General features: G+C 43.8%; 1 protein-coding gene across 10 annotated transcripts in view; it reads right to left on the bottom strand.

Annotated features, from left to right (window-relative positions):
- The window catches only part of FOXP1 (forkhead box P1), a 410,233-nt gene that overhangs the window by 9,455 nt on the left and 373,308 nt on the right, over positions 1-27,470 (bottom strand). For 8 of the 10 annotated variants that reach the window (XM_062008074.1, XM_062008068.1, XM_062008069.1 and 5 more), the window contains 7 exons: positions 21,589-21,672; positions 13,042-13,243; positions 12,863-12,942; positions 12,109-12,210; positions 7,426-7,547; positions 5,303-5,372; positions 1,507-1,673 (listed from right to left, as the gene is read on the bottom strand). In XM_062008074.1, the coding sequence (XP_061864058.1) occupies positions 1,507-1,673; positions 5,303-5,372; positions 7,426-7,547; positions 12,109-12,210; positions 12,863-12,942; positions 13,042-13,243; positions 21,589-21,672 (827 nt within the window). The remainder of the gene's footprint in view (positions 1-1,506; positions 1,674-5,302; positions 5,373-7,425; positions 7,548-12,108; positions 12,211-12,862; positions 12,943-13,041; positions 13,244-21,588; positions 21,673-27,470) is intronic. The other 2 variants (XM_062008078.1, XM_062008073.1) reach the window with 1 other exon arrangement.

The raw sequence follows: 27,470 nt of genomic DNA on the forward strand, positions 1-27,470 counted from the left end.
ATGAACTACACTAGCCTTCAACTTGCAAAAAAATAATTACTTGGATTAACGCAACATCACAAACGTTCATCCCTGTCTGTTAGGCCAGGAGAAACCCTTGGGAGAAGCCTTGTTCCTGGAGAAAAGCCACGTCCCTCCACTCCTCCTTCACGCCAGCCCGACGTGGTCACGGGCAGAAGATAACAAATTGTGACTAAAACTGCCTCAAGACGAATCCGTTTGTGAGAGACGGAAAGTGTGTCATGCAACGCGACTTTGGGAGAGATAATTAATACTGCACAAACAATCACTGGGAAAGCTAAACACATTATTTGAATGTTTTGAAGTAAATGGTAAAAGACAATGTTTAAATTAATTATTAATTAAAAATGAATGTTGCCATCTTTAAAGATTTTTTTTCCTCTTTCTTTCAAAGCACTTTGTGCACTGCTTGAAAACGCTGCAATATCAAAGTATCCCCAGCCTCAGATTCCTTCGTGCCCCCTCCCCTCTGACAACACATTATGCAGGTGGGAAACTTTTTTGCCATCAAATGCTAATTAGTTTCACAACTAATTACTACCGTGGTATTAGGTTAATGTTTTTCTACTTTTTTTGATTGAGACTTACTTTTGTAAATCCCTCATTCAAATCACTTTGAAGTGAAAGGCTCCAAATTACTTCTCTTTTTCAGGTGTACTGTGAGCTGATTTTACAGCCTGTTTCCAGGAGCAGGGCTCTCGTGGCCACTCGGCACAGGTAGCCAGCCCAGGAACTGTTAAGACTTATAAATTCTGGCTTCCTCACCCGCCGCCAATTACCCGTCGTGTAATTTGAGGGGAGAGGGGAATTTACAGCTTTGCAAACTCACTCCGTCACCCCATAAATACCGAACACACCCATCGGGGGCATCACACCCTTCCCGCCTTACCCTCGCTGCCTGGGTGCTGCTCACGTTGAGCAGGGAGTGTGACCCCCCCCCCGTTACTCCATGTTATACACACACCCATTACACCATTGTCTGTTGCTATAATGCTCCTATTAATTTTCCTTTTGATAATTTAAGAGGGACCTATAAATCACACAGACCTTCACATGTGCCATCGCTAACGCTTAGCAAGATTACCATGCGTTGAGTGGAGGTTTTCAGACTGACCAAACCAGCCCATTTCACCGCTCTGCACCACCGACCCTGCTTGTCGCCTGGACTGAAGGAAGTGGAGAGAGGAACCACATTTTCTTTCCCCAAGAAACTCAGTTCCCCATGAAGTTTTGCAAAGTTTGAAGAACTGCAAACAAGCGACCAATTTGACAGCTATGTGTGCCCGTCACACCGGATCGAGCTCGGTTTTATGTGGACATCAGTGAACCGTCCTTTCACATTCTACTCAACCCAAGTGTGTCACCAGATGGAGATGCCCATCCTTGCTGCTCCATCCACCAACCTCAGGAACCCACAGCCGAGGCCTCCAGAGCCACACAGCAGGGCAAGGCCTTGGGCCAGGCAGGCAGCTGGGCTGTACTTACATTGCTTGCATAGGGGAACGTCCTGGACTACTGTCACTCCCGTTACTGTTCGTATGCTCCATTGCACCATTAAGCTCTTCCCTCATTGCGTTGGCTAAATTGCCCAGAGTGGGATTTCCCATGGAAGCAGTAGTGTATAGAGGTATACTGTTCTCAGCCATTGAAGCCTGCCAAGGACACAAACAGATACATGAAGAGTCATGACTAACATCTTTATACATTGCACAACACACTCACTTATTCCAAAACATTCTCCACATTTACATTATTTGCAATTACCGTTTCTTTAAATATTGTACTTTCTGATAGGTATTACCCTGATTCCACCAAGGGAAATTTAACATCATTTACATCTGGGTTTAAGCATTCATAGCTGTATTGGCTTGAGAGAGGATGGAGCTTTCCATTCCCTATTTGGAATTAACACCTCCTGGAAAAAATAAAAACGTCCTTTTCCTATTTTCATCTCACAAAATTATGTTTGGGGCTTTGGGTTTTTTTGGGGCTTAGGTCTGGGTTTTGTTTTTAATGGAATGGGGAAAAAAATTAGAAGTCGCTGAGCTGACAGCTCCTTTCCTACCAGAGCGAACGGGCACCAAGCAGCAGGGCAGAGTTTGGTTTTCCTCATCACACAAGTGTGAAGAGCTGGGGTAGCACTAACCAGATCAGTCTGAGTTGCACTCATCTACCTGAGGGCTCAACCTGTCCACGTGTCATTTTTTTAAGCCTCAGCAACTCAGTCCTTACCTCAGCTACTACAGATCTGACCATTCTATTTCTATTTTCCCTCATTCTAAAGAAAGACCATGCAGAGGCACACTGGATTGAACTTTCTAAATGGAAATCTTTGTAGGAAGAGAATGAACTGTTAAGTATTTCCCTTGTGATCCCCACCGTTCTGCCTGCTGATGTTTACTGTGTATCAGCATCAGCTCACGTTGACGGCACAGGGCTGTCTGTGCTGAAGCCCCGAGCCCCTGCAGAGCCCAACAGTTGGTGGAGGGTGGGATGCAGAGTTTCCCAAGGCCGCAGCACCCCGGGATTCCAGGGACATTTAACCATTTCAGCCCCCCTGGCCGGATGTGGCTGACATCAGCCGCGGTGCTGTGAGCCGTGTCAGCGCCGCAGAGCCGCAGACGCTGGCTCGGCAGCGCATGACCCGTGGCAGGGGAAGGTCAGCCGGCGGCGGCGGCACAGCCAAAAAATCCATCAGGCTCTGGATCTGCATGACGCAAACCCTGCCTGTGGGAGGGGAATTCATGCAAACGTACTCCCCACTGAACGCTCCCAACTGCTCCTAATTCATGGGACAAATTTCCCTGCTTGCTGCCATCCAAGCCGGCAGAGTTGTTCCCAGGCAAGTCAGACAGAAATGGGACAGGGGGGAGAAAGGATGGGAAGGGGGGCATGACCAGCACTGACTTCAGCATCTTTAGGAGCACAGCCCCTTTCATTCTTCCTTGCGCTGACCTCTCCATGTGCAGCCCTATGTGTCACATGTGATTACAAAAGCTATTCTAACGGGGAGGATTATTTTTATCTTCTTGATTCAACAACCGGCAAACTCATTGTGATTAGGGGATGCAAAGAATGGTTCACATTTCCTGCACTTGGCAAAATAATGACTCAAGTTCTTCACCCATAGCGATCACTTGTAATTGCAGTAAAGCAATTTACTGGGGGAGAGGTGGGACACAAGGAGTATCTGCTATGAAGATAATCATAGGCAAGCAGGGTGTTTTGGAAGCTCACTGGGAAAAGCCCCCGTACCTTCCACACACAGAGTGGGGAGAGAGCTGCTACTTCTCCCTAGCCACGAGGAAAAACAGATGGAGGAGACATTAGAGGGGTCAAGGTGAAAGAGAGGGGCAGCTCTGCCACCCCACAGGAAAAGAAAAACAGAGCCTGGCATCGTGGCAGCCCACAGCACAGCACACCATCCCCTGGCCTGTGGAAAGGCGGCTGCTGTGCTCACTCGTGGGGATGTGGATAAGAGACGGCCTTTGCGATGCCGGCAAAAGCAGAGCAATGTTGTTCGTTAATTACTAATTATTCTGAACGTAGGCACTGGCAGGTAAAGCTGCTTCGTGTCCTAGGAGGAAGGTTATTGCCCAAGCAAGGTCTGAATGGCCCACATGGTACTGGCTGCCCGCACGGCTTTGCTCAAACCTGTGTGCAGCACCTGAGCACCTGCTGGGATTTTGCCTCCAAAATCCAATGTGGGGGGAGAAGAATGAGGAACTTATTGGGTGTACTACAATAAATCTGTCTCAGTGCAATGGATGTTGCTCACTCCCATTGATTACAGGGGCTACAGGAGTGGTAGCAAATTTGGCCCAAGCTCTTCTCTCCACCAACTCAGTCCACACATTGCTCTGGGGAAGGGGGTGGGGTATGAGTACGTGCCACTTCCAGGGACAGCGGGGAATGGAAACAGTTTGGAGGTTATCACAAAAGACAAGAACGGATGGAGATGACGACAACGACACGTGTTTCAGAAATAAAACACGAACAGTTCCGTATGATAAGCATATTAATTGAAATTAGTCACATAGTTAACAATGTGAAGAAATGCAGGATCATTTCATTTTTGCCTTTCAGGCTCATGAATGTAAGATGTGCTTGTAATCTTAATACCATTCAAGAGACAAAGCAGTCTTTAAAAATCACACTTCACAAGACTCAAGGGAAAATAAGTTACTAATGAATGGTATTTACAGTTGCTTCATTTAAACATGCTTTCATTTGCTTTCCAGGAGTTACTGCAATAAACTCCAGTAATTACAAGAAATGTACAATGTCGCTTTCCTCCTAACAATACATTTGTTGGTTCTGAAAAGAGAAGTCTGCTAAACCTTCCCCAAAACACAGTTCCCCAAGCAACCAACCACAGCCATCAGTGAACTTCCTGAGAAGCAACCCTCAACAATCAACTGGGGTGCAAGTCCATGTGGTGGTGCCTCCTGGATTAGTTCAGACTCTATGGAACAGGCTGGAACCCCCACACAAGCACCTCTCAGTCCACCCCCTGCAAACACAGGGCACAGTTATACATTCGGATTTTTGGTTCCCGTAACAAATACTGACTTTCCCTGGGGTTTTCGAGATAGACTCAGGTATTTGTAGAGAGAGGAAGAAAATGCTAGCCCCGATACAGGGCAGGTGAAGAAGGGCTGGAGACACACACACTTTTAGGCTGCAAGTTACCGACTGTGCACTGACACTTTGTGCATTTCTCCATTGTGAAACCCCACAATTTTTGTCTCACAATTACAGTGCAGTTTAAACCAATAAACCCGATTTTTTTTCCTTTTCTATAGGAATTGCAACGTTTATTTTTTACCAACAATAGGGAGATATGCAAAAATAGCCCTTAAAAGAAAAGGGGGAAAAATGATCTGCTTTCTCTTTAAACCCATGAACAATAGAAGGTCACGTGCCGCAGTATCCTATCATTCAGCACATTAATAGCTGTGCTAGAGTAATTACACTTGTGGTATTTTTGCCTCAAGTGAAATTCTGAAATAAGAGGATGGAAATTATGATACTGCTGATAAATATTAATAAGTGAACTTTTAATTTTTTTGCCACAATATTCAAAATGCTAAGCATCTAGCTAATGCTGAAGCAGCCTGATATGTGTTTGCCTCCAGGGACTATGATGCTTTATGCACTTAAGAAAAAAGTTTAACGGAATTAAAATTTAATATCTAATTAGAGCAAGGCTAATATATTTTGAAATGAGTGGGGAAGACACACGCCTCTGTTGCATATTTGCTACAGTCATTAATCTTACCTGTAAAGCAGCATTGAGAGGTGTGCAGTAGGTGTGGCTGGTCTGTATGTTTTTAATAAGAGAAGGGTTACTGCATAAGAAAAACATAAAAAGGAGAGTTAAATGCAACCAACTTCTGTGTGAGTGCTTCAAGCACGTAATGCTTCCTCCCACACCAGAAAACAAGAGCTCAGACTGTTTTTCCACATAAGTTCTCTTTCATTTCTCTCTTTCTTCTCCCCCCCCTCCCCTTTTTTTTAATAGGAAAATATCTGAATTTGAGGCTCTGGTTATCATATTTGCCTTTACTAAATACGGAACATCATTATCTCTCAACGTTACCTCGCCATGTGTTTTACTACCCTGCGCACATCTTGGCATCTCTGCTCATTTTAGCTGTGTTGAGGAGAAATTCTCCAATATTCGGCGTGTCTGGGAGCCAGTTACCACGTAAAGGTCCATCATGAGGAGGCTATGATTAAAAGCATCATGGGACATTTTAAATACTCCTTCATGCAAATTATTCTCCAAGTCACTGGCAGCGGAGTCTCCAGTGATGGAGCAGGGGACCACCAGGAGACAGGAACTGAGCCGAGGTATTTTCTGCCAGGCAAACGGCGAGCGGCCCCGCAGAGGGACTGCCCCAAACAGCTTGGGGTGTGTGCAGGGAGGCACGATGACAGGTACTGCTGCACTGCACCACGCAGAACAACATGCTGCCCTAAAGGCTGAAGGAAAAATATTCCAGTGTGCTATTTCGGACCCTTACTTCAGTCATCTGAAGTTTCAGAAGGGGTTGGATTTGAGGAAAAAGAATGCCAAGTGTATCTTGCTCTCTTGTTACTGGGCATCAAAATATCCATTGAATATGGAGGGGGAAAAAATCATCAATTATGAGCTGGATAAAAAGTGCCAGTACAAAAAAAGAGAAAATCTCCAAAAAGTTTTATTGCTCACTGGGCATATTTATTGTTGTTTGTTTTTCATGTGGGAATAAATCACCATGAGAAGAGTCTTAACTGAGCCCCTCCTCCAGGGACCAGCGAGGATCAGTCGTCCTGGAGAGATGGACTTTGAGTAAAGGTCAAAGAAAATTGCTTTGGGAACCCCAGGAATATTTGTGTGTGGTGGTTGTAGACACACACAGGATGGCTTTTTAACTTTCTGAAGTTAATTCAGTGCTTCTGTCTTATTAGCACCTTGCTCTATTTGTGATTAAGAGTTGCAAAACAAAGCGTACAACTGAAAGCGAAGGAAAACATCAGAGTCAAAACTTATCTGAGGCCTTTCCTGGCACCTATCTGTCTTCCTGACAGGTCTACAGCAGCGTATCTGCACTAGCGTGGCTAGTTATTTAGTCTACATTGCACTATAAACAAATGCTGTAACAAACATGTTCAAGTAGAGTTATCACTACAGGCATTTGGATTATCAGAGTAGGACACACAAAATACACGTAACAACCAAAAACTTAGTTTCTTTAGCAGCAAAGGTGATGTCACTATTTCGTGAAATGCAAGTCTACATGAGATGGGTAAATCATGCAAAGCAAAGCAACAGCAGAAAAAAAAAATTAAAGCAAGTAAAAGCTCTTACTGTGCAACAAGCTCGCCAAAGTTTTCATCAGGGCAGTATTTTCGAGGACGGCCTCGTTGAATATGACGGCCACGTTTAAACTCTTCATCATCAACAGTCCAAAAGGACCCAAACTCATCCTCTACTCTGATAAAGCACTTATGCAGTGAGAGGTTGGTGCGAATGGCACCCTGGGACAAGAGCAGCAGCAAAGGAGATGAAGTGGAAACAAAGGGACACGGGATCGGGGACAGAACAGACATCAAATACAGGGAAAAGGAAAAAGAAAATAAAATGCAATAAGCATAAGCAAATGGTTTGTGAGGGTTAATATGCATTGCCACCTAAAAGCTACTAGCATGTGATGCAACAAACACCAAGCAAGCAGGGTCAGGGTACTGGTGGGCATACAAACAGTAGTGATGAGATGTTTGTCTTGGTTTCCCTTAACTGAAACAATGCGAAACCACCTGTGGTTGGTCTAACACCAGCTAGCAGCCAAAAGCCTCTACGTTAAACTGTAAGCATGATCCAAGCTAGGCTAAGAAGTTCAAACATGGTGGACATACCCACTGATCTTTTGTGGCCTTCGTTTTTGGAACTCTAGTTCATCCACTGTCCATACTGCCCCTTTAACGTTTTCTACTCGCACAAAACACTTGTGAAGACTAAGATTATGACGCACTGCATTCTGCAGCAAGTATAAAAGAGAAAACATTCAAAAACTTTCTATGAGAAAATGCTCATCATTGTCCAAGAACAGCAGCACAGTCAGCTTGACAGTCTTCATTTTGCAACGTTAAGCCCCCTCCCCTCCCCACACCCGCTTGCTTTCCCCGGCTCTTTACATCTTATTTTTGCAAAGACAAAATAATTATAAAAGCTTAAACCCGAGATTAGAAATTCAAGTTATTCTTATCAATTATCCCCAGTGTGAACGAGAACAGCCATCATTTTAAAGCATGCACGTTGTATAACACAGCACATTTCATACAGAAGAACATTGCTTAGACATTTTCAAAACAAATATACATGCTCTGCAAAGAGAAACTTCTCCTCTTCTGGAAAAGAAAGTGGTTAGAAAGAACAGAAAGGATTTCATGTAAGTACAGACAGCTCAATTTAACTGAGAGGCATCAGAGCTCGTGCTGCTGTGGTTTCCCACAGCTGGGCTAATGTGAATCAGGTGCTGAACCTCCTTCCACACCCACAGCACAGACTGGGGCTCGGCAGCACCCCACCGGCCGGCACGGCACCGACTCCTGCCTTCACGGCTTGCTCTTATATGGAAGTTGGCTCCTATTTCTGGCAGACTACTGTACTGACTGATCTGAGCCTCTGCCAAGTGAAAACATGAGGAGGGCTCTCTGAAACAAAGTGATAATATCCCCACAGTTCATCACCCAGAGGGACTGGCGCTCATGGCATCCGACGTTCAGATGTCCTCTCTGCAGCTCTGCCAGGGAAGGATGAGCCTGGCCAACGCCTCCAATGCGCTCAGACCTTTGCTGAAGCTGGATGTGAGATACTTCACTTGGTCACAGCGAGCTGTGGCTTTTCTGTCCCTCTGAAACGGTGCCGAGAGCCTTGGCATTACTCAAATGGAGCACCATGCTCCTTCTCCATTCCCTGAGCAAACACTCTACCACAAAGCCACTCGGGTCTGTACGTAGAGCCCGTCCCCGCTGCCGCCGAGTGGGGCTCAGTAAAAAACAGAAGAAGCCATTTGCTGAAAATATGCAGGCGAACAAACTCCATCCATCATCACTGGCACCATTGATTTAGTCAATCTGGTTGACTCGTTAGCAGGCACAATGCCAGCCAAACACATGGCCTGGGTCTAGGCAACCAAGAGACTACAATTTTTTTTCCTTCCGTTGTCGTTCTTCCTCGTCGCCTTTTTTTTTTGTTTAATGAACATCGGGTCTGGATGGTGAAAGGGAGCTCTAATCATGAATGTCTAAATCACTGTGCAAACAAAGGGTATGCACAGTGCATTTGTCATGTAAATTAAGAGGCAGTGGTGTGTGTGCCTGGGAGGGGAAGGCTAAAATCTTTTGCTACTTTCCCATTTCTCCACAGCGCCTAGTTCAGTCCTCACATTCCCACCCAGGCTACAGGGGAAGACTCACGGCTCAAACTGCCTTTGCTCAGCAGACACTTGAGTGCAAACACATCTCCTCTGGCTGGAAGTGCCCGATTGTGGCACTTTGGCTTTTCCACACCCACCTGCTTGCGAACTGGTGGAAAGATAAACCTTGAATATGTTTTTCCTCTCAGCAAGGTAGAAATCTAGCAGAAAGTCAACCTATCAGGGCTGCTTCCTTCTGCCCTTACTTTCTTCTTATTTTTTAATGATTTCCCACCCCCCTCCCTACTCCCTCTTCCTTCCAGATTTCACTACTCCTGAAATTTTTTTGGCAAAACCCCTGATTTTGAGGTAGGAGGGAAAACATGTAAACGCCCCACACCTTCCAGGCTAAAATCAGCCAGCTCAGCAACTGCTGGTGGGTGCCGCACCGATGCAACCCGACACAGGGCTGCCGGCCCACATCTGGGTAACTCAGGCAGTTTCCTGTGAAAATGGGAACACTGTCAAGTCTGGAGCAAAACCTAAGAATAATAACGCTGTTTCCCCCAGTGAAAGCTGATCCTGTAAGTTCATACAGCAGTTGATCAAATGCACACGGCAAAGTTCAGCAAAGGGAGTCCTTGGAGTTTGTAAGCAGTCTCTAAATACACGGTGAAGCAGAAATGTTTGTGCTCTTCTTTAAATAAATGTAATGCTGGAGAAAACACTTTGCAGTTTGTTCTTGTTCTCCTGAGGTCAATGTGCTGGATTGGGCTCTTGCTGGATGTGTTGAGACAGACGAGTTGAGTATTTGCAAGACCACAGGATCACAGAAGCTTAAGGGTTGGAAAGATCATCTTGTCCAACCCTGTCCGTGAAGTGTTGCCCTTGCTTTCTATTTTTCCATGTTTGAAGGAATTCATAGCAGAAAAAAACCCTGTTTTGTTTCCTCTGCCCCTGGATACTTGCTATCTAACAGTTTTATTTGAACAATAATATCCCAACGTTTTGGAGCCACACCTGCAAGCCTGTGCCTCATGGCTGCGACTCAGTGCCAGCAAATTACTCCAAAAAATAAAAGCAGACATTGCCTCTGACCTGTCAGAACCAGTTCACAGTGCTCCCCTAGCAATCAGCTTAACAGAAAAATTAGGAGCTATTATAGTAAAATTACATATTTACCTTGTTAAAAATATTTGTATGCAAGCCACTTCTGCAGAAAAATCACCCTCAACATGCTTGAATGTAGTAAATGAAAGGGTTTGTTATTTTAATAACTGCTCAGGCTCTGCTGTACTGCATTTTGGGAAAGAGGTTCATATTTTAAAGGTCTTTATTCCTGCACTCTTCTGTGTTTTTGAAAGTGGGCTCAGGGAAGCTTGTCCACACTAAACCCTGACCCTAAAGTGGGTGAACTTGGTGAACGCTGACCCAAACATTCCCTAAGCATCCGCTGAAGGTGGGTGCACATCAGCACGGATCTATTCAAACTGCTCTGATTCTGCAATTAGCCCCTTGTGCTGTTCTGTGCCCCGTGGGCTTCCCATCATGTCAATCCAGAACTGCATTTTCATCCCTGCTGTTCTTGCAGTTGCCAATTTCACTAGCACTGGTGGAACTTGGGCTGAAGCTTTTCTTCCCTGTTGAGTGAGGCAGGACCTGGACACCTGCACAAGGTCAAGGTGTCCAGGAGGGGTCTTCAAACGGTACCTGCCCACCTTCTGCAAGCCCAAAGATCTGCAGCTAAGTTTCTCTCCTTCTCTGCAGCAGCACAGTATAAGTGCACATGGCTTTTGGGACTGGATTTTTACATAAGATACGAAGCTAATTCCTAAAACTGGCCTCCAAGGAGATATGGCCATGGCTGCCCGTTGCCTTCTTCAGCTCTCTCCTTCCATTTCCCTTCTATTTGCTGCTGGAATTAAATAGGATTTTTACTTTAGCACCCACACCTGCAGCTGCTGAAAAGTCCTACTGGAACCACTCCAGCAGCAAAAGACAGGCAGGTCTAAAAGGATCTTAAAGCAGGGAAAGTTAATTTCCTTTCTGGATAGTAGGGAAGGTACAAAGTGAAACACTGCTCATGTTTTCCAACTGCAGTGAAGAATCAAAGCAGCAATCACAGAGACTTTTCCTGAACCTAAGAGTTTCTAGACAAACGTTGAAAATGTACAAAATTGCGCTGGGATCTGAATGAAAAGCAAAACATGCTACTGGAAACCAAGCTAACTTCCAAGGACCATTTTTAGCTCTGTCCTCCAAAGGAACGAATCCTAAATACAGGCTGAGACAGGAAAACCAGAAAGAGCTGATGACACAGCATATATGGGACATATTCATCCTACCTGGTAAAATTGTTTGAAAGCAACAGAGCTGTCTAGTTTAAAGTACCAGGGTGTGCAACTTTTGTACCAGTACAAGAGTCTGTTATTTGATTAATTCCTTTGTAACTGCAATAGCTTCACAGGCCAACGTGGCTATTATAATGCTATACAGAAAAAGAGTGCCCCCCTCCAAATACAAATGAAAACTAATGCCCCAGACCTCTTATCTAACAATATCTGAGGTACTTCAAGTAGGAAATTCAAGTGCCAAACAACAACTTTATTTCTGTTAAACACATTTCTTATGGTGGGGCTTGATTCTTGCATATTATATTCAATGAGCTTTTGCTGTGTGAGTAAAAAAACAACCAGAGGAAGTCTATAATAGTTCTGTAAATGCAGTTGAGAGTCAATTGATTGAGGAAAGAAATTCACTGATCTATATAGATCCTAGGAAAAAAAGTGGTTGTGGTGATTACAGCCTGCATAACTGAAAAGACAAACAGTCTATCTTCTACTGACACAATAACTTCACCTCTTTTTTTTTTTGCTTCCTAATACGTTCCAGCTGAAGGGCTTGAGTTTCACTGCTAGCAGCAACCACACAGAGGAACTCGTGGCATAATCACAGAACATAAAAGCCAATAATGGGGATTCAATTAGTGCTTTTCAAAGGCAGAAGAATTTTTCTGCCAAATATCAAATTGTTCCTGCAGATAAGGCACCCAGTGTGTGTCAAAACTGCCGATCTAAATCTTCTCGTCCACATGTCGTTGCAATTTGTTATGTCATCAGCAATGTCTACTCTGTACATGTCAGATATGAGAGGCGAGAGGCACGGGCGGGCTGAGGCTTACCTTCCACGTCGCCGCGTTGCGTCTGAAGTAAGCAAACATTCGCGTGAACCAGTTGTAGATTTCATTTAGTGTTAGCTGTTTTTCTGGAGATTCAAGGATGGCCTTGCGAAGCAAAGCGATTGCAAAAGATCAGTTATGAGCTCACAAAACACACTCACAGTTTTACTTGACCAAATACAAAAAGGAAAGAAAGAAAGAAAGAAGGAAGAAAGAAGGAAGAGATTTGGAGCAAAAAATCCAAAGGAGGGTTTTCACAATATGAACTAAGATTAATGGCTGTATTTAACAGTTCAATGGCAAAATTCAAAATGGAATTATCTAATTGTTTTGAGTTTTTATTTCTGTTTCCTTACAGAAATATTAATTTATTAGTCATTCATAAAGCAGAATCAAAGAGAAATGCAAAACATTTCACTAGCTGATTAAAGCTCAGTAATTATTTAGAGCTCAGATTAATTCTAGGGATCAGAGATTACTGTAGCTTGTGATAATTGACTTGCCATCTTTAAACAGGCTCATTTTCACTGTTGTGTGAAATGAATTTCCTAATAATCACATCGTATTGTAATACTTAATCAAAAGCAATTATGTTATATATTGCAGTTCTAAAAACCCTTATAGTAAAGGTTTGAGCATTTGAGCACGCTTATACACCAAAGGTTTGGAAATCTATTTAATCCAGGGTGTGCACATATAGGGAGGTGTTTTTTTTTCCTTTTCCCTAATCCAAATGCATGTGTTTGGCTCAGCTTACCTGTCTAATTAAAGATGCATACGTGAAGGGTGGTCTGACTTCCGCGTTCTTATAAAACTCTTGGTTCTGGGCAATATCTGCTAAATGAGAGCAGTTGTTCCGTTATCATCCCTGCCTGCCACTGCCGGGCCGCAGGGAGCTGCCCCACCAAAGGGGCTGTGCCACCGGAACCCCTTTACCTGAAGAAATGGGGACGTTGTATTTATCCGAGTACCGCCTCCGGATGGGCCCGACGTTGTGCATGCTCGTGGTAGTGATGACCGACGGCCCCTGCGTGACGGGAGTGATGGGCGCAGTCGGGGTGGTGGGAGTATGAGGTAAGCTCTGCGGAGACGCCTCGGACGCCGTCTTGGAAAGCGTGACGCTCGATACCAGGTTCAGCTGCGGAGGGAAGGATGAGGGTTTCGTCACAAAACGGTGTTTCTGGCTTAATTAAAGGCTGCAGAGAAACGGGGCCTTCCTCAGCCTGAAACAGACGGCACAGCCCGAGCACTCGCTTCAGCCCAAAGCTCTGTTGTAACATCTCCATGAGGAGCCAGTACAGGGAAATAAATACAAGCATTTCCGAATAGATTTCAACAAAAGAGTAACGTAGCCTGCTGCCAGAACTAGAAATCATGGATTTTTATCTAAACCTTAAAACAAGATCTCACACAGTACATAATCATTTTACTTTAGTTCCATTGTTTCCTGATCTAAACCCCCACACATCTCTTATTTCCAATGCTATCATTATGCACGGCTTCTAATCAGTCTTCTTGGATATTTCATTGAAGGCATCAGACTTAAAACAAAAGGCAAGACTTTCCTAGGGACACACGAGGAAGAAATGCAATCTCTCTTCAGCATTAGTGGGTTATTTTTTTTTCCCCTTCTGTTCATCCATTTTAAAAGCAAAGCCCAGAGTAAGTTAACACTGGAATAATTTAATTAATCACACTGCATGAAATACTGCAAGCATTCAGCCCAGCACAAGTGGCACCACTCTTTTTTATCTCCTAGGACGGAAGTCATCAGCATTACCTGCATGAAGCCCAGCCCCGGACAAACGGCAGCTTGCCACCATAGGCTGTAAAACACAACTGCCTCAAGGACTGTGTATCAAGCCCAGCTCCAACTCAAGTGTTTTCCATACACAACACTATTTATATAACCGGCATCCACATTCCTCCACGACTCTTTCTTTTTGTCCTACAATGTACTTTGAAAGACGATGCTCCCGACTCAATAGGTTGCTCCCACTGAAGTATCTGAAACAAACAATCTGATCCCTTCACGACAACATCAGAAAGGACGCCCGAGAAAAAGGGCTCTTTGACTACTTCCATTATTTCCTTCCCTCAGGCTGTTTTGGGAATGATATTGGGTGAAATCCTGACCCCATTGAAGGCAAAACTCCTACCGAATTTAACAGGGTCAGAATCTTACATCTTTTTTTTTGTGATTAAAGTTCCTTTTGGCTGGACATGAAACCTTTTCAGATGAAGGCAAGGCACATGGCAAGGCTATATCCCCAAATAACTCCTGTTTATCCATAAGGCACTGTATTAATTTTCCTCATATGAAAGCAACCCGATAAGGAAACTTGTATTAGCATCCCTCAGACGAGTTAACAGCCACAAATTTTCTTTATAAAAGTAACAGGATTTATCCAAAACAAAGGTGGTGGAAAATAAAGGGCTCTAACATTACAGAAAGGATACCCAAAGCAAAAAGCCCATCGCCGACAGAAAGGGTGCAGCTGAGAGATAAATTGTGACAGCTTTTTGCTCTGGCTGGTGAGGTGGAGCTGAGGGAAGCCCCAGCCACAAACGCAGTGCTGTGTGGCTGCCACGGCACACTGGCAGCTCAAGCACTGCTCCAGGGAAAGAAGGTGGCAAACCCCTGCCTTTCTGTGCAGGTGCTTACAAATAACACTTTGCCTTGCAATGGGGAAGATTTAACGCCTGGTGGCAAAGCACAGAGCGTGAACTTGGCACAGGATGGCGAAAGGCAGTGAAATAGAGGTATTGATTTCCCAGAGCCTCCCGTGCCGGTGTGACCATGTGCCACAGCCAGAGCCCGTTTGATGGCTGGCATGATTTAACGATGCTGATTAGGGACATGTATACAGTAATGTCTCCCTGTTACCCATCTATCCATCTATTACATATGATAAAAGGACCAGTGATGGTAATAATAGTACAACTGACAGGTCTCACTATGAAATTAAATCTACTGTATTTTATCTCAGTTTCTAAATGGACATTTTAACAGTCCAATAACTGCGAGCAAATCTGCATCAATTTTAAGTGTCCGTCTCTGGCGCAGGCTGAGCAGCCGGGCCCTCCTGTTGGAAAGATCACTGCTCGTGCTTCATCATTACAGCTCCAACTACTCCATTTCAAAAGAGTCCCCTTCCTTTTTCACTGTGTAAAAACTTAACATTTAATCTGTTTCTACTAGAGGACTGGGAGAAAGGATCTGCAAAGGTCAGCATTCCCCGCTTCAAGAATTTGAATCGAGTTAAATTTCTTTAGGCTTTTCAGCGTAGGTAGCAACTAGGAATAAACAGAGAAGAGGACGAGCAAAGGAGGGGGCTTTAACAGGCTTGACAAATGACACTGTGATTCACACCCACTGCTGGGCTGCCACTAATAAGCTACAGAGGAAGCAGCCAATCTCAGCTAATTACCAGATAAAATTGTATTGTAAGGACTCTAATTAGGAGATGCTTATGGAGGTGATCTAATGATTAAACGCTGCATCCAAGTGACCCCACCATCAATGTGCAGTGGTGCAAGATGTCACTGGAATATTTTGTAGAAACAGTAATTTTATTTCAAGGAGGGGAGGCAGTAATATTTGTAATAATGGCTATGAGGTAAACTAATTAAAAGACAGTTCCTAAAGGAAGACTGTGGCTTTGAGCAGCTGTGGCCGTTCCAAAACAAAGTGCCAAATCTCAACAGAGGAGCTGCAGTCAAGTGGAAAATTTCTGCCTGACCTCTGCTCTCGCTATTAATTTGCAGGAAAACTAATGACACATATACATATTCCCACAAAATTGTTCTAATTGCTAATTTGCCAAAGGAGCCCAGTTTCCAAATTAAACATGACTGCAGTCTGTGAGGAAAGAGAGAACAAAAAGCTGGAACGCCGCGAGTCTGCTGCGTTTCACCTCCGACGACCATTTGCGAGCCTGAACCAACAAGTTAATGAAACACGACCTTGTCGATCGCTGGTGAAGTTTTTTCCCTTTTCCGTGTTTTATTTGATGACACTCTCCTCTTCCAGCTGGGACCTGATCCCTGATGGTGCTGTTGCCAAAACACAAGCGAGGGTGAGGGAGGAGAGGGCTGCGCTCCCTCCGCAGACCTTCGCTGCTGCTGCTTTCTTTGTTGCGTCTATAGCACGAAGGCTGAAAAATCGGTTGTGAATTAGAGCAGAATAACAAATTATGAATGGTGTTGGTTTTGTTGCCACCTTGAATTATTAATCTGAACGGTAAACTATTAAATCTTAATATTGGCGTCAATTAGAAACGTGAAAGAGGCCGTGGCTGACTGTGCAGGGCAAAGATCAGGGAGGGACCAGGCTGGGAGGGTTTCTTTTCCTGATGGAAACTCAACACGGTTTCTCCCTGTTTGCATTTTCTATTTAAAAACAAGTTACTATGATTAGAAAAGTTGTTCGTGTCAGTATTTCGTACACAGCCTGTTTCCCACATACCGTAGTTTTTGGATGAGGTATCACTGCTGCCAGATGGGAGGCAGCCTAAGTCGGAGACTTAGCGCTTTGATGAGCAAGAACTCTTGCACTGCATTAAGGCACAACGTGGGGCACTTTCCCAGTACAACCAGAGAGTACAGTCCTTGCACCAAAGAGTTAAATGTCATCATACTGTTTGTACTGGGGATGGGGGGAGGGAGGATTTACTCCAGCCTTAAAAAAATCATAATGAAAAAAAAATCCCCAAAAGAATAAGGGGAAAAAACAACCCAACAGAAAACCCCACAAGGTTCTGGCCTTACAATTCTGCAAACTGAACCTTGTTGGGTACTTTGTTCAGTTTTGGGTTTTAAGAACTTTTTCCTCACACCGTTCAACTAAATCATAAATGCCATTACTGCTTCAGCATTCAATATCCTGCTTAGGATTTTATTGTTGACCTTCCCTTTCAAGAAATACTCACGTCTTCCTATTAAAGGTGAAGACGGAGATGTTTTCTTCTTTTTCTTCAGATATAAACAAGACAGAGAGGTAACCCTCTCCTTCACCCTGTAGAATAGATTTCCAGTAAGTGGCTCTCCCACTAGGGCTGATTTCTCTTTGTGAAAACATTTTACATGACAATAGTGGCCCCCACATAAAAGAGCCCTTGAAACTCTTTTAGAAGAAAAAATAAAATATCTATTTCTAAGTGCCACAGTAGGCCCAGACCCACTGCTGCAGGGCAGTGACTCCTCTGCCATGGATGCTGCCACTCTGGTCCCAACTGAGGAGGCTGAGGATTCATCCGCATGGAATTCCTGCGACTGAAACACTCTGGAGCAGAGACTCCTTTTCTTGACACTGAGGGTGAGAGAGAAAGCTAACACTGAACCTAAAACTTTGTCTTCCTCTCCTGCTTCAGCCTGGACACATTAGTGCATTAGATGCAGAGCCTGGCAGGCAGCAATCACTTAGCAGGTGTTGTTATTGGCAGGAATACTAAGGAAACCGAAGCTGAGGAGTGAGACTTAATGAAAACCAGTATATAAAAACAGCTTTTGTTGTGCTTGAGAATCTCTCTTTATTGCCGCGTATCGTTATTTTTTCAAGCTATAAAGTACAGCTACAGCAGCTAAAATGCTCAGTCATTACCTTGACAGTTAAAAGACTTCTTTTTTTTTTTGAATGCTTTGTTATTACAGTTGCTAAAAACAGTATTTCAAAACAATCATAACTGCTATGGTTAGGGTAAAAAAAACTTTAAAGAAGGACTATCTACCAGTGCATTTCAAGTGCCAAAAGTTGCTGTAAAAGTTTTCTTGTCTATTTTTGAAGGATAGCTAGAGCACCTAGTATGCAGAATTACTTGTTGGTTGATGCTTTCTCCTTTTTCCTCCCCTTCCTATGAATTCCGACATAGGTGAATCCTCCAAAAGCAAGCACGTTTCCACTTTGGCCTATTATGCTGATCACTGACACCAATGCAAATGGCATGCAGGGAAAGGTATCTTAGTAGTAAAACCAGAATGACAATTCTTGAGAAATCGTTCTGGCTTTTGTGGCTTTTTTGGGGTTTTTTTCCCATGAAAAAAATCCACCTTATAAAAATAAGTCACAGCATATTGCTCCACAGACAGCTTTGTTCTCACCTGACTTGGGCCCTTCAGCCTTAGCAAAACAGGAACAACTTTGCACGCTCCAAATATCAAGCTGTGAGATACTTCCTTTACCTTCCGAAGTGCTGCACTGTTGGGCGTTTAAATTCTAAAGCTCGACACGTGTACAGGCATCACTGAGTGCTGCCCCAGCTCCTGATGTGCTCTCCCTCCCCAGCAGCTCCCCAGGAGCAGGGGAAGAGCTGCCCTTTGCAGTATAACATCAGTCATCCACCACTACGCTACATAAGAATGTGCTTCAACCTCATCAGCTTTACTAGGACTAAAGAGCTTCATTGAACAGATGTCTTGGTGGACTGGTGTAGTGAAACACATGGGCCACTACACAGCTCTTGCCAAGGCCAAAATTACTGCAAAGAGTTGAAGCCATCTGAAGGTGGGGATGTGATAGATGGTCACGGTTAGGCTGGGGAACCTTCCCCAAAAATCAGTTGAGGTTTGAATTGCTGCACAATCACCAAGAACTTGGTGGTGGCCCAGCTGGTCCAAATTGTTCCAAACCCACCCACATATCTACTGCCTGACGTCCAAAAGACAAAGACGACGGCAATGGTCAGTGTGCAAAGTCACACGGTTAACACAGGTGCTCAGTCCGTAACAAAAGAGTTTAAAAACAAGCACAAAGATCCTTTAACCAGAATAAAACCACTTGCTCAGTGATGAAAAGGCTGTGATTTTAAATCCCAGTTCGCTGCCGTGCTTGGCCTCGCAGCCGCTCCTGCCTTGAATGCCACCAACGTCCCGCAACATATTAATTCTCACAGACACCTTGCATTAGTTATGTTGGCAAAAAAAAATTAATTACTGGATGTAAAGAATACTTTGCACTGCAATAATGGTCATCAGATCTTTTTACCAAAGTCCTATCCCACTGAGTTAAAAGGACTAGGGTCTAGCAGAGTCTATGCAGCGCCTGTGTGTTTTTTTCCACTAGGAAAGCACAATTTATGCAAAACACTATACTTCTACATTTTATAATTAATTTTCAAATGCTTCACCTATACATATTTTAATAATTTCTGATTTATCAGATGGTATCTATAATAAATTTTTCTATATTTCAATAAATGAAAAGAAGGCAGTTTCAATCCAACAACAGAGTGCCACACAATATAGGCCTGTCAGGCACCAATTTTTACTTCTAACATGTAAGTTAAAGGATAAGGAATTTATAATGCTGCCTGTGAACGAAACCACTTTTCATACACAAATGTGATCTTTTTTTTTCCAAAGGGTAATACAACAGTACATTTACATAAACTAATCCAAACAATCTATGTATTTGACAATGGCAAACCTCACACAGACTGCCTATTGTTGGTTTACATCTTGGAGTTCTTTATGTTGGCTTGTAACACTGCTCTAGCTGTCAAAGGTTTGACTTGGACTCTAAATAAATGGTTATAGAAGTGCTGTGCAGCGATACTGGACTTCTTTGCAAAAGAAAACCTGCTGTGTATGAATTCAAAAGCTATTAATTTTTCAGTCAAAAATATTCATGCCTATTTCTTTTAATAAAGAAACACTGTGCTGAGCAACTGAGAGATAATGTTGACTAGTGGTACAGAATTTTCAATAGAGCAGTTAAAAATAAATTTAGTAGGAGGTCCCCAACAAAGCTATAATTTTCCAGAATGTAAAACATTTTTAATACTAATCAAGACAGCCCTTTTCCCCCAGCGTTCTGTTGGGTTTTTTTCTTCCTTTCCCCTTTTTTTTTCCCCCCACTGCTTTTCCCTGTTTATTAGCTGTTAACACTATCTTCATGGTGACACTGCCTGGTATCTCCGTAGCCACCGACACCCACTAAAGCTTCCTGCCCTCTGTGGCTGAGCATCGATCACGAGCTGCTTTGCCAAACGCTGCTCGCTGCCTTATGATTTCCTCCCTTCAGTTTTTAATCCTTCCTCCTGAGGGGCACTGCTGTTATGAAAGGCCTCAAGGCAGAGTGCTTTGAGACTCCCAGATTATTCCGCTGTTTTAATTTTTAATCCAGTAAGAGCTATAGAAACCAAACCTCCTCCTCATTCTGTTGGGTCTACATACTTTGCCAAACAATGCGCTGAAGCATTTGCATTCAGGCTGAGATGGATGTGAAGAACTATAAGAATGCTGGTTTTATAGACACCAGGAGTAGTTTCTGCTCTAGAGGGCTGGTATCCACCGGGATCAAGCAATATTCAGCATCTCAACAGCTTAAATGGAAGGGTTTATACCTACCACTCAACACTCTCCAAGAAGGCACCGAAATTTCCCACTGACGTTGACATCTGCTCCAGTGTTGCTGAATAGCCTGCAATTTTCTGTCTACTAACCTCCCTATGCACTTCTGCAGCCATTTGTTTCCAACTACATGGAAACTGAGAAATCCTCTTCAAGTAAAAATGGGCGCGTGAAGTGTTTAATGATTTTATGTTCTCTATCTCTGTAATGTGTTCTGTTTCAGACATTAATTTTGTCTACCAACTGCATCTTGGCAGGCTACCATATTTGCTGGGTTAATAGTCTGACTCCTTTTTATTTCTATCACTATAAATCACACATATATGGGTGTGTGTTTGCTTTATTTATAGAAAAAAAAAATCAGTCAAAACAGATAAACCAATACTTTGTCATTATGCTGCATCATTGCATATTGATTAAAATTGCTGGTACTAACTATAGATTGTCAACGCTCAATTAATTTTCACACAATGACTCAAAGCAAAATCAAATAAAGCCAGTGTACCTTTAAATCTTACAAATCTTAAAATCAAGAAGCAAGGCGTTCTCTCCACTTTGAATAATCATGGAAGCTCTGAGGAACATTTTCAGCCTTCAGAGGTTGGGAGGAAAGAACGGCTGAAGAAGGTTAATTTTGGCCAGGGAATGAGGTGGTGGCTTTGCCTGGGTTTAGGGGTTGCCTTGGGCTGCAAAGCCAGTCGCTTCTTTTTCTAAAGGGCAACCTGTGGCGGAAAAGGTTTCCCTTCTCAGTTTCAACACTGTAAAACTTGATACCGGGTAACGATGATTATCATCAAAAACGTGCAGCTAGAGTCTCTCCTACTGTAAATGTCTGTCAGACAGGGAGAAAGCAAAATAAATATACTAAACATAATTTAATTACAACTCCTTCCTAACACTTTCTAAGATTTCATGCAACTCAGACTGATGCAAAGCAACTTACAGGCTAGTCCATGAGACCAGAAAAAGGCCCAATGCATCAGCTTCAGAGCAAAAGTTATTTCGAACTCTCTGAAGAGAGAGAGAGGGATGATGAAATCTGGGTGCCTGCAGTGGTGCAGCACCGGTGGGGAACACAGGAAAGAGAGGTTTGTTGTGAGGTTTCGTTTGCTTTCAGCAGAGTTTGGTACTTACGGGCTGAGGGGTGGCTTTTGGTTCAGTTGACTTCACGTGCAGGTGCGTCATCATGGCTTGCAGGCGCTCTTTATCTTTTGCAAGCTGAAAAATGGGGGGAAAAAAAATATCCTCTGTTACTCGTACAAATAAAACCCAGCCTCCGCTTATTCCTAATTAAACAGTTGGCACTGAAGCACGAGACAGGAGAGTTTTATTGCTGAGTAGTTTGGAAATTGTATACTGTCTATTCGTGAGGGAAGGCTAACGCCTGGTGCTGGGTGTCACTATTTCCCAAAGCAAAATGCATTAGCCCTCGAGTGAGAAGAGCTAGACCTGCCGGCACCAAGAGCTTCACTCTAGCCCTGACAGCTAAAAGACAACAGTGAATCATGTTTATTAACCAGCCCCGCTCCGGCTCAGGAGGCGCAGCAGAAAGCGAGGCAGCAGCTCCGAGGTGAGTTTGTCTCCTTTCAGAGCAGAAAACAACCCTCACACAAATGGCCCGTGGCTTTTACGTCACGTACAGGCTTTGTGGCATGTGCAGCAAGCGCAGAGGCAGTGGTGGTTAAACCACACGAGGTGCGGCAGTGGTGCTAGAAAACACCCTGCTTTGACCAGAGCGGGAGGCACAGCACCTCGGCAGGCCACCCTGCACTGCCAGGCTGGGAGTCTGAGCAGGAGTACCCAGTCGTGGGGCAGGAATAGTGTGGGAGCTGCCAGTATCCCCTTGGCATAAACTCGAGGGCAGGAGAGTGGGAAAGTCTGATGGTGGCTGGAACCACCCCAGAGGACTCATGTTGGGGCACCCAAGGCTACAGGACTGATGCTTTCACCCTTTCTCATCAGTCACATCATGCCAAAAGAGTCAGGGCAAAGCTCCTGCTCTGGGTGTCTCTTGAATTTGTTGGTTGAGGTCTGTACCAGGCCACAGTTGGAGGTCTTAGGATCCCACCTTGGCCAGGACAGCTTCCCAAAGCATCTCAACAAACTGGATAAACACTAAATCTCATTACTTTTGGAACTTCTTTTTTTGTATGTGCAAATAGGACTTTTTTCCAGATGATCATAAAGAAATCCCCTATACTTTGGAAAGATACATGAAATAATACTAATGAAAAAGGGGTGTTACTAACATACAAGCCTAACATAAAGGCTCCTGTTTCTAGCAGGACTTGGATCAGGTTCTTAAAAATGACAATTGTTGCAGAGCTGAGTATTCCCTTTAGACAAGTCAGATTCCTGGTGCCAGGAGGAGAACTGTGCTCACATTCCAGCAAAACTTTAAACAACCTGCCCACCTTATCACCATCATCTGTTTGTAGCAGTAAAGTTGTGCTAAGTGTATATAAAAGGAGACTTGGTCATAAATCCCCATTCACAACCTTACAGAGTCAAGGTTGTCTTGCTCTTTGCAAGGCAAGGGGTTTCTGACCTTGCCAGAAAGATATCATGACAGGATAAAACTCGGCACATGGGTTTCCAAGATGGGAATTAAATCAAGGGGAAAATGGTGTGCTCTGGAAGTGCAAAAGCAGTATCATTGGGCTTTTCAAATGGCTGCTCTTTTCCCGGCCTGAAACCTTAATGGCAAGAGAGAAAACCTGACACCTATAAGCAGATCTCCTGCAATCTCATCACCAGATCTCTTCTGGACTTCACAGAAGGGCCAAAGGGCAGTGACGGGCTCTTATCATAGCGCTGCAGCAGAAACTTCTCCCTCTGAGACTCCTCTGAGGACCTCTTCAGAGAAAGGAGAGGTCTCACCCCTCAGCTGCTGTGCTTCACACAAAACAAATTAAAACCGAGAAATAGTTGTACTCTGAGCACAGCTCTGTTGTGCAATCTCTCATTTGTAGCAGTCACCGGGCACATGGGCTGCTTGGCGGGGTCATCTGTGCATTAAATTTTGGTCTGCAGGCTACTGCAGAAGAACAACATCTTCTAGCCAAAATAAATAAAAGGCAGGCACCTGAAAAGCTTCCTGCCTGCACCAGCACGGCGGCAGCAGCAGCAGCGGGAGGGAGGGAGGGAGGGAGGGAAAGGCACCCGGGCAGCACGGGGCACACCCTGCGGTGCTTCCTCTGGGCCCCCCTGGCAAAATGCAGCCCAGCACCTCCCTCCCAGCAGCTGGGGGCCTTGGTTGTGGGGGTTTCACTCATCGTCTCAGCGATGCTTTTAACGCCGGCGCTGGTCGATGGGAGGTTATTAAAGATCCTCTCGACATTTCAGGCAGACACACGCTAGCATTTTGTCATAGTCTAGGAATTCAAACACTCACCCAGTTAGGCAGGAGTTTAAATTATGAAAAATAGAGGTCTCTCGGTTTCAAAGCACTGAAGAGAAGTAAAAAAATCTGAAGAATTTCTTTAAACTGTTTTTTCCCTCAGGTCAGGAAGCAGTAGTGATACAAAACTAGAATGTCACTAGTAGCCCCTTTGGTCAGTGGGGTCATACAAAAGCAGCCATGAGTGCTTGCTTGGCCACTGCTGGGAGTAAATTCTCACTGGTGGCACTCACTGGAGTGCAGATGGTCCAGGAATGGGATTATTAGCAGACATGCTGGAAAATACTCTTGATCTAATGGTAAGTATTCTTGGGCAAGGGCTGTTCTGCCTTGTACAAAAGGATCTGCTCTTTTCAGGAGGTCTGAGGATGGTAACATAGACCTGCCTGAAGTCTCAATTCTTTTTTCCTGTATCCATTTGGAAAGCTCTGCAATGGTGGGAGGTTTTCAGATGGCCACTCAGTTCTTCATGGTAACTTGATTTTGGGAGTGGTTTCCCTCACCTCTGTAGGGCACAACCATGAGGTAGGAGCCTAACTGCAGTTCAACAGAAAACACATCCAGACCAAAGGTATGTGCTCTTCAAACTTGGACACCAAGACACATGCCTTACCCCTAAGGTTAAATACTAAAACTAGATAGGTAGGAAAGGCAGTAGAAGACAAGCAAAGGTCAGAAGGGGCCCAAGGTGAGGTGACAGTATGGCAGTCAAGTGACCAAGGAGCAAGAGAGAAGGCAGTAAGGCATAGGATAAACTGCACATGAGACAAAAAAGACAGAAAATAATGCACAGAGCAGGAAAACAGAAACCCAGTGAAGGCATTCAACAGCAGAAACATGGCCACATCAACTGAAAAGGGAGATCACTTCAGCAGCAAGATTTCGGACAGTCCAAGGACAAAAAGGAAGGAAGCCAGTCATGGGCAACACAAGAGACAATCAAGACGTAACCTCTTTCCTCTCATTACATGCCTAATTAGGCTGTGCACTGGAAAAGTTCAGGACCTACTTTTCAAGAGTCTCGATGGATGCTTTAGGAAAACAGGCCCAAGCAGTGTTTTCACTACAATGAAAATGGCCAGCTGTCTTAAAATTTTTTTAAACTTGTACTTTTGTTGCTACCCTGAAATGTTTTTGCACTCTAAGATGGTGCTGCATAATGGGTATCCTATTCCAGCTAAGAACCAGCTAAGGACAGGCATACGTTCCTATATTTGTGTTTTACCCAGCAGCCCAATTCTTACTATTTATAATGGCAACAAATGATCATGTCAAGATGGTTTAAACAAAGTGAAATATGAGAAGATCTCTACCTTGTCTGTGGTATTTTAAGTATATTTGTGATGGAAATGCTGAGACCAAAGCTTTGAGATACTTTCTGCAAAGGGGCATTTGCAACAAAACACAAAACAGATCTGACCTGTTTTTTACAAAAAGTACATACCTCTCCTACGACACTGATAAAGCTGTTGTGTGCAAAAAAGAGCATTAAGGAAAAAAAAGAAAGGCTTGCATTTGGGTCCACCACACTCAAAAGCTGAAGGGCATCCCTCAGGTGAAATGAATTTGTTAAATTCTGTCCCTGTCTTGATGGGGCTGTGCGTGCATGAAATGGTGTGGCATTTACACCTGGCCGTGGCTGCTGGGCCCTGAACAGCGTGTGGTCCTTTACAGCTCCACTGGAAGGCAAAGCCTCCCGTTGGTGCTGAGCACCACAGGTCAAGTGGGAAAGGCTGGGGGTCCCTCTGCTATCTGGCTCACAAAACTCAAAGTCAGCCACAGGGCTTGTTGGCACCACTCTGTTGGTAACTGGTAACTCACTGGGGGAGTATTAGCTCCAAGGTCTTAGTCCAGCTGCTCCTGGTACAACACATTGGGCACTGTAGGCCACGTCACTGAAACCCCTGCCATTGGGCCAGACTTCTGCTTTAGACCAGGTCAAATCCTCATACACATCTATGCAGACTTTAAAAAATAAAAGTCTCAGAGGACTGATACACAGGATGAAGGGAGAGGGAAAAGGGGAGAGTTGTAGGTACATTTCAGAAGCAGGACCATCCTCCTCCTCCACCTGTCCTTTGCTGGCCAATGCATAGTGTCACTCTGCTAACCATCCTTGTCTACATTAAGCCTTCAGTTCATCCTGTCTACTGTGCTAGTATGATTGTTAAAAACAAATCCAGAATGTTTTGGCCCTCACACGACTTTCAAATGATGATCTTTTCTCTTGGACACCTTATCATGCTGCCTTCCCAAGCAATTGGAGCTAAGAGGTATTCCCCAGCACTAAATGGACATGAAGCTGTAACTATTAGTCACTTCTAACAGTGACTAGAATGCACTGCTGACACATCTTTCAAAAACATTGTCAAGGCCTTATGGAAAGGTGGTGACCAAGTACCATCTCTGTCCTGTCCAGCTATTAACATACTGTAGTTGCAGGCACAGTCATCCTCAGCAACTGCAGGAGGGAAGAATTAATGCATTTCAAGCTGACTGTAACTGAAGGATCTGCGTTTACCTTCAGCCTGAATCTTACTGCATCTTGGTAAAAGATTATCTCATATCTCAGTTTACCAGGAAGACTGCAGATTACTTTTTTCCCCCCCTAATTCCCAAGAAACTTGTTAAAATACCAGACCATTTCTCATAACATTTTCTGCAAGATTCTGATATTTTATGACTGGTAGTTTGATTTTTATAAAACTTGTGTTAAAATGGTTTTCATTGCATCAGCTAACAGTGAAAGAGTGTTGTGACCAGCGTGTTCCTGAAAGTAAAATTTAGGAAATATCTATGAAAGAAAAAGGGCAATTTGTAAGATAAGAAGATAAAAGACATTTTAAAAAAAATGCTTATCTTGAAAAGTAACAACACGAAGTTTAAGTGTGTTTTTGCTGATTTTTCTCTCCAACTATTTGAAGCTATAAATGACTTAACTCAGTAAAATTCCAAATGTAATTATCTTCTGTACTTAGCCCAAGGCTTTCCATATATCTCTACACTGCTGTCTTGCATACAAAATAGGTTTTTCAATAGCTGGTAACTATATAATGTACAACATTGTTTTAATTTCCCCTTCTTTGCTAACCTCTTGCCTACACACAGACACACTGTCGAAGCCGCCCAGCCAGAGCAGCGAGGTGCAGGGAGACAGGAAAGACTCAAAAGCATTTGGAAAGGCAGTTACACAAATAGGTCATAGCTTTGCATCACATTCAATATGATCCAATTTACCCCCTTTTGGCACTTAAAAAAAATATTATTTGCTACAAATGGGAAAAAATAATAGCAATAATAATAATACACGGAGATTATTAGTATATGAGAGACAACTCCCCCCCCACAAACAAGCCAGGTCATGCAGCGTTTTGAAATAAACATCAACCGTTCCCCCAGTGTATCAACAACTCTAAATGAAGGAGACCACGTTCTGCTCGCCCCCCTCCGCCCCCCTGGGTGAGTATAAAAAGCATTAGATACATACTGATGGATTTCCCATCAGTCAGCCTGTTTAAGTTTCCTATTTCTTTTCAAGTTACAGTTTAGAAAAGAGGAAATGAAGCTGCAGTTTCTTTTGACGGTTTGTAAAACTACTAGGAGAAGGTTTTGAAAG

The sequence above is a fragment of the Colius striatus genome, chromosome 15 (genome assembly GCF_028858725.1).
Source record: "Colius striatus isolate bColStr4 chromosome 15, bColStr4.1.hap1, whole genome shotgun sequence".
Lineage (NCBI taxonomy): Eukaryota > Metazoa > Chordata > Aves > Coliiformes > Coliidae > Colius > Colius striatus.